General features: G+C 40.7%; 1 protein-coding gene across 1 annotated transcript; it reads left to right on the top strand.

The window, feature by feature from the left end:
* The first annotated feature begins 53 nt into the window (after positions 1–53).
* Positions 54–7,444, top strand: GSTK1 (glutathione S-transferase kappa 1). The gene is made up of 8 exons (XM_021549159.3): positions 54–187; positions 724–805; positions 1,552–1,680; positions 2,025–2,125; positions 2,533–2,568; positions 5,121–5,237; positions 5,733–5,826; positions 7,152–7,444. The coding sequence occupies exons 1-8, from the start codon at positions 122–124 to the stop codon at positions 7,190–7,192; spliced, it is 666 nt and encodes a 221-aa protein (XP_021404834.1). The 5' UTR covers positions 54–121; the 3' UTR covers positions 7,193–7,444.
* Positions 7,445–7,473: the final 29 nt, after the last annotated feature.

Genomic DNA, 7,473 nt, shown 5'->3' with positions numbered 1-7,473 from the left:
GGGGAGGCTCGGTCCCGCCGCGGCGGAAGGGCCGCCCCGCCCCGCCCCGCTCCGCCCCGCCCGGGCGCTGCTGCGGCCGCCGGGCGCTGCGCAGCCCCTCGCGGCACGGCGCGGGGCCAGGATGGGCCGGACGCTCGTGGAGCTGTTTTACGATGTGATCTCCCCGTACTCGTGGCTGGCGTTCGAGGTGAGGGGTCGGCAGAGGGAGGGAGGCCCTTCCCGGCTCTCTGGCGCCCGGCCGGTGCCGCCGCCGCCTCCCCCTCGGAAGGGCTGCTCGAGCGCAGCTCGGCCCCTGGCTGCAGGCAGCGCTCTTTGCGCTCCGACGTTAATTGTTCTCTCACCTCTGAGGAGTGCCTGGGCTGTTCCCTCGCGTGTTGAAATCCAGGGACACCAGGAAGCGTGTCCGAGCCAAACGGCAGTGCAGGAGTTAGTGCTGAACATTTTGCTTCGGGGATAGCTTTCCTATTTAAAAAGTGCAGGTGTCCTGATCATGACATGAGCCTGACCTTTCCCTTACTTACCCTGCTTAGACTTGGATAGTCGTGACATGAATTGAGACCCCTCCGTTTTTCTGAGATCAGAGTTCCCTGGCAGCATCCAGGAAAAGCTTTACGACTAGCCCTAATACAATAGGAAAGGATTTATTTGTAGTATTTACTGCCTTAGGTGCACACAGCTGTACAGAGATTTCTGTGAATCCCCCACTACTCTTTCACCTTGCAGGCTCTCTGCCGGTACCGGCACATCTGGGATATTGACCTGCGCTTCCGTCCAGCTTTCCTTGGTGGCATAATGCAACAAACTGGTATGGAGTACAGGGAGATGAGCTCTGCAGTGAGATACCTTCTTCACTAGCAGAGCCCTTAGTGTTCAAGCCCTGGGTATGTGCAGAGCCCATGCAGAGACAGCTCTGAACTAAGCTGTGGCACCAGTAACAGATTAACTACAGGATTGTGGAGTCCCTAAGGGATTGAGAAATTAGTCATAAGGAATTTCACACTGCTGCAACTACACAGACAGTATGTGCCAAAGTCCATCTGTTCTAAAATACAATAAAATAAATAACAATAACAATAACTTGACATGGAGTGTTTTCCTAGAGTTAGATTTTAAACCAGAAGTAATTTGTGGAACACTTGCACTTTGTAGGAAAGATACCAGTATGTCCTGAAACAGTACTAATGGCCTTAATTAGATCACCAAGACTTAAAACACATAAATCATGAATTAACAAGTCTTTACATCAGTTTACCCATGCATTAAGAGTTGTCTAGCTTAAAAGTCATCTGTCTGAATCAACATAAATCCCTGCTAAGACATTTGTACCTTGGCTTAAAACTGATTCAGCTATCGTAAAGGTTTGATCTGTGCAAAACTGAAATAAACCATGTTTAAATCCTAATGTTATCTTTGGAAAAGCCGAGTAAGTTTCAGTAAGCCAACATGAAATTATACTATGAAATTATACTCTTCCTTAGGTGTATGTATGTATGTATGAGGCATCATTTGTTCAATACAGCTGGAAATCTCAACAGAACTTTTTCCTAAAAGGTAACAAGCCGCCAGCAATGTTACCAAAGCGAGGGGAATACATGCTGAAGGATTTGAAAAGGATGGCAAAATACTACCAGGTGCCTGTACACATGTCCCCAGATGCCTTCCAGCACATCATGGGCACAAGTAAGAGTCTCAGCTGGTATTTCTCATCCCTAGCACTTCTGGTTCCAGTTCTCCCTACCAGTAAAGGTGAAGATGAATTCCCTGTGTGCAGCCTTTTCCTGAACCTGTGAGCAGCATGAAGTCTGTGCATTCATAGCCACGAGAGAAATTCCTGGAGAAATATGGCTGTGAATGATACTAGCATGGGAGATAACCATGGGTCACCATGAGCTTTACTGTACAGACTGTGGGTTTCTCAGGACTGTTACAGGGGAGATCACACTGTTCTTAGCAGTCATGCAGACCACACCTGCTCCTGATGCTGTGCCTTGTCTGAGTGTTCCTCTGTCTCCCCACTAATCCAGGCAGTCTGACGGCCATGCGCTTTCTCACAGCCATTGATATGACAAACCCACAGTACCTGGAACCCTTAACTAGGGAGTTCTGGATCCGCTTTTGGTCACAGGTCAGTATTTTAGGCAGCCAGCTTCTTGACCCTTTCTGTCACCTTTCCTGTCCCACATCATTCAAATGTGGAATTCCAACAAGAGGAAGAAAATGTCTTTTAATGAAAAGTCATAGCAGGAAGATAAGGTCACAGTGGTTCAGAAGCCACAAGCTTACAATCAGCTTAATTCGCCTTCTTTTAGGGATATATGGTGGGTCCAACAGGCTGGAGCAATGGATCAGTGGTTCATATCAGAAAACATTTTAATACATTCCTAGATTAGGTGACTTAAGATCTTTTCTGAGGTAATTTCTCCAGCAACTAGTATTTGGTTTATTTTTGTTTTATTAGAAAACATGCTTTTAAATTCAGAGCCAAGCTTTTGTTTCTTAAATACTGATTTACTTATCTTATTCTTTTACCAGCATGAAGACATCAGTCAGCCAGAGAGCATATTGGTTGTAAGTATCTCCTTTTTTCTCGGTGCTTCTGTATTTCTGATAGATACTCTTATTGATGACTTTGAAAAAAAAATGGATTTAAATTCCCTAGCAACTCTGTTTGGATTTTTTTTTTCTTGTCATGTTTTACATGACACTCAGAACCCGAATACACTTTTTGTTTTGTTGTTAATTCATTTGGCAAGATACCCAGGCTGCACAATGAGTTACCTGTTGATACTGTTTCATTGTTTCATTAACAGTATCAACAAGTACATCATGAAAGTATAAATAGTTTCTGCAGAATGCATTGAAGCATTGCTGCTATATGAAATGTTCAGTGTAATGCAACACTTGGGGAAGGTGACTTTCCTTAGAGTGATGCAGTCAGGTTTTCTAGTAAGCTTAATGCAATATTGCCTTTTATATACCTGGAAATTATACTCTTCATTTATTTCCTTTTGCTGTTTCAATTTTGTTTGTTACATAAAAGCTGTAATGGCATCTAAGTTAGCATACCAGTAGATCCTCTTAAATCTCTCATTTCTTCATTATTTTATAAGTTCTTGGAATATGAAGAGAGGAGCTGTTCATGACTAGTCTCTCCTATCCAACATACATAGTTGAAATCTGAAGCTTCCAGTCTTGCTGTTCCCCCCAAGACTAGTCCTTGCTCTTCAGCTTCATCTTAGTGTAGCTTTTTTACCAAAATTTCAGTTAAGGTTTGCACTTCACCTTTTTAAGAAGCAAGATTTGATATAATTAAAGTTATGCTTTATTTAATTAATTAATTAATTAATTATCTTTATAGCTAAAGATATAATTAAAGTGATACTTTTACCCTGGCAGGCAGCCAAGCACTACATAGGTGCTCACTTGCTTCCTCCCACTGCCCAGGAGGACAGGGGAAGAGGAAAAAAAGAATAAAAGCCAGAAAACTTGTGGGTTGAGATAAAATTACTTAATAAGTAAAAGAGAAGTGGAAGCAGAGTGAAAGAAAACAAAGAACCACCTACATGTAGACTGATGCTCAGCCAGTTCTCAAGAAAAAGGTTAACCTGCCTAAACCCCCTCTTTATCAATTACTGCTGAGCATGGCATATGGCATGGTCTGTCTCTTGGGTTAGTTCAGATCATCTCCCAGCCTCTGGTGAAGCCCCAGTTTATTCACTGTGTGGGGAGAGTGAGACCCAGAGACTGCCTCGACACAGTGCAAACACCATTCATCAATAGCTAAAATAATGAGGATGTTATCAGCATTGGTTCAGTCACAGATCTGAAACACAAAACCAAAGGAGCTGCTGTGAAGCAAAGTAGCTCCATTCTAGCTAGACCCTGTACACAAATATATACAGAACATTGTCACATAATCTCTGAATCCCTCAATATTTAAATAAAGCAAGGACATGCAGAAGTCAGCATCACAATACTCAGAACAATCTCTAAGTTAGTCACAGTTTAGCAGTTGATGAGTATCCCTCATTTATCAATGCAGAGAGTGAGGTGTCTCCTTGTCTGCTTGAGTCTGTCTTCATTCACTCCAGCCACAAGTACTAGACTTTTCTGGAAATTTGTCATCCAAAGGTGGCTGAGAGGTCCCAGCCAATCACCTGAGTCTTTACAGGTGGATTTATTTTACACATCAACCATAAAAAGTTTAAAAATTACTTTTTAAACTTGATAATAACTCCTTAGTATTCTTTTACTTCTTTATTTGATCAAAAGCAGCTTCACATAAATTGTTATATCAGCAATGTGTGGTCTGAATTCTGCCCCAGTCCACTTAAATCCTCTTTCTGTCCTGAAATGGTGAGAACCAGATACTATGTCAGGGTGCAAATGTTGCAGTCTAAACACTGTGGATACCAAGCATTTTGTTCTAGTCCAGTGGTATGCTTGTTTAACCTCCTGTTCAAGCACAATCCAAAAGAGCTCCTCATTTCCCATGAAAATGTGGGTGCTAAACAAAAAAAAGTAATTTAAAGAGTCACTAACACCTGCATGTGCAGGGTTACTTGTCCATGTGCAATATTACATTTCTTTCTCTTTTTTTTTTTCGTGTGTGCATGTGTGAAATACTTTACTCAAAGAATACTTGTAAGTCATTGTTGCCAGATAACACCAGCAGTTGTTTCACCTCTGTGATTTAGTGTCTTTCCTGCTGTGTCACTTACAGATCTCATCTTTGTCACACAAAGTGTTTCTGTCTTGGTAGGCTTGTACAGTGAGATTTTACTTTTCATAATACCAGTTTGAGGTTTTTTGGTAAGTTATCTGATGAGTCATTATATCAAAGGTACTTTCTTTTTTTTCCTAAACTCTTGGGGGGAAAAAAGTACAGATCTGGGGCTTGGAAGATTTAAAATGTCTCTTCTACTTTGAATTTGAGAGTTGTTAAATGATGAATAGGTTGGGAATACAGCAAGGCAGTTGTGCAAGTGCTTCAAGAGTATTTTGAAATTTTTTCGTCAATAGATTTTAGGTGATAATCCTGAAGATTAAATTGATTAGACTGGGGTAGGAATTACAATGTTTACTTTTAGAGTATTCTTAATTATATGATCTTTTCACAGGTTGCCCGACAGGCTGGGCTGTCAGCAGAGCTCTCCCAGAAGGCACTTGAAATGATTTCATCCCCTCCAGTGAAGGACCGACTGAAAGACACAACAGCTGAAGCGCTGAAATATGGGGTGAGATGCTTCCAGTGGCACTGGGCTTCACAGCTGTGCATTCCTTCCCTCTTAAGAATACAGGGAAGCAGGGAACAATGAGGGTGATGATTAGAAAGCACTATATAGACACCTTGTTTCCCAGTGTGTGAAAGCCACTTCACTGTTGTTAGTAGTTTATCTCACTGTCATCTGGGAAAATAAGGTTGACCCAATCATTCCAGCTGGACAGCAAGGTCAGGAACAGTACTGAGAGATAGTATTTATTGCTACTTGAAATTGAACTGTGGATTAATCAGGTTGTTTCTATGCTCCTTCAAAAGAGGCACACAGGCTCTGGAGAGTCACCTACTTTCAGATGGCTTCATTGGGCTTATCTTTAAGAATGAAGAAGGTAAAAAGAAGGGAGGAAAAAAAAGTAAAACTTGTTGGCATTTATTCCTGAAGACTGGTAATACGAATGCAAGAAATTCTCCCATTATAACATTCTCTGTTTCATCTCCATGTTGTCAATAGGCATTTGGGATGCCTGCTGTTGTGGCACATTATGATGGGGAACCTCAACTGTTTTTTGGCTCTGATCGTTTAGAGCTGCTAGGCAGCATTATAGGTGAGTCTGCCTCATTACATCCCTTTGGTTTCATGCTTTCACCCTCTTGGAACAAAATATGTAATGCAGCTGAGTAAAACACTCTTCAGGGCTTTCAACTGTTAAATAATGCTAGTTTATCCTTCTCCTGGAATGAAACTGCTGACTGAAATCTGTCTCAGTACACTTAAAATGACCAAATGATTCTTTTCCAAATCAGAAGTAACTTGAGTACTCCTCATCTTGTGGTATGTTTCAAGGCTTTGTGTTTCATGTGCTACTCTCAAAATACTACTGAAACTCTTTAGTTCTCAAAATATTCATATGTAACCTTTTGGTACTGGACAGTAGGCCTTGGCTAAGATTATGACTATGACTGGTAATGCTTTTTTATTTTTTTTTTTTTTTTGGTCATTCTAACATTTTCATTTTATATCTGTTCCTTCTTAGTAAAAGCACAGCTTTTACTAAGCTTTTAGTACAGCTCCCCAGTCCGTAACTTGTGTCTACCTACACAGCTGTTTAAAAGTTGTTCATATATTGACCATTCTTCTTTTCATTCTTCTATTAACAGAATATACACTTTAAATTCGTTAAGAGATTTAAATAGGTCATGATAAATAATAAAACTAAAGACACCTATTTTATGAATTAGAGGGCATCTCAAGATTTGGCACTTTGAGATAGTGTCTCTAGAAAGAGTTATGCACATAATTAGCTCATGCATTTGTAGAAAACACTCAGCAGAAAGTATTAATTAATGCAAATTAGTATTAGTTATAGGATTAAGCACAAGGGAAATTTTTTGAGTTTTTCATTTTTTTAGTCTTCTGGATGAGTTTCTGATTCTATAAAACATTCTTGATGAACATGTGAGTGAGGAAGAAGAGTACTCAGCACCCACTACAGCAGTCACTAATACTGACTGGAATGTTGTGGCCTGGTTTCTAGTCTCAACTCCAAGGACTTAATATTTTGATTTTCTTTTTGATTCTCTGACTCTGCAGCCTTGCACCCTTTTTTTGCTTTTTTTAACCCCCAGCCCCATCCCCCCCAAACAAGTCCTAAAGAGAACTGATTTCTCCATCATGTGGAATACCCTGACCTGCAGATGGCTCATCTGTAATGGAAGAAAATAATTCTGTACAGTTTCAGTTGTGACTAGACAGTGAAATATTTATGGAGCTGGCTGTTGCACACCAAACAAGATATAAATCTGTATTCCATCACCAGCAGTTACCCTTCACAAGAGTAGGAACAGTAATCCTGCTGCAGAAAAATGACTGGCCAATTACTTGTATCGATTAAATGTTAATGTATCTCTTTTGTGCTGGTTTGTCTTGCAGGTGAAAAATGGCTGGGACCAGTTCCAAGCCCCAAGCTGTGAAAAGTCCTGGGGAAATACATAGGAAGGAAAATATATATGTCAATCTTCAGTGATTATCTGAATGTATTCAATTTTATGGAGAGATGGCTTTCTCATCCTTAATTTTACTGCTTGGTCTCATCTCTAATTTTGAAAAATACCGAGGTTTGCCAGTATTACCAGCCTGGTGAGGTGCTTACCAATACAAATGTGCTTCCTTTCTTTCAACATGTCAAAGATTAACATTAAAGATTTAACTTCTAGCAGAGTGAACATTCTTTTTCCCTGGTTCGTTTTCTTTC

The sequence above is a fragment of the Lonchura striata genome, chromosome 1, assembly GCF_050655825.1.
Source record: "Lonchura striata isolate lonStrDom1 chromosome 1, ASM5065582v1, whole genome shotgun sequence".
NCBI lineage: Eukaryota > Metazoa > Chordata > Aves > Passeriformes > Estrildidae > Lonchura > Lonchura striata.
The sequence above is the reverse complement of the archived record's forward strand: the minus strand, read 5'-3'. Positions and strand labels throughout refer to the sequence as shown.

Coding starts and splice junctions, on each gene's coding strand:
- GSTK1 (XM_021549159.3), top strand. CDS start 122: ATGGGCCGGACGCTCGTGGAGCTGTTTTACGATGTGATCTCCCCGTAC. Junction 2,126..2,532: donor GGATCCGCTTTTGGTCACAG/GTCAGTATTTTA, acceptor TTCTTTTACCAG/CATGAAGACATCAGTCAGCC. Junction 2,569..5,120: donor AGCCAGAGAGCATATTGGTT/GTAAGTATCTCC, acceptor ATCTTTTCACAG/GTTGCCCGACAGGCTGGGCT.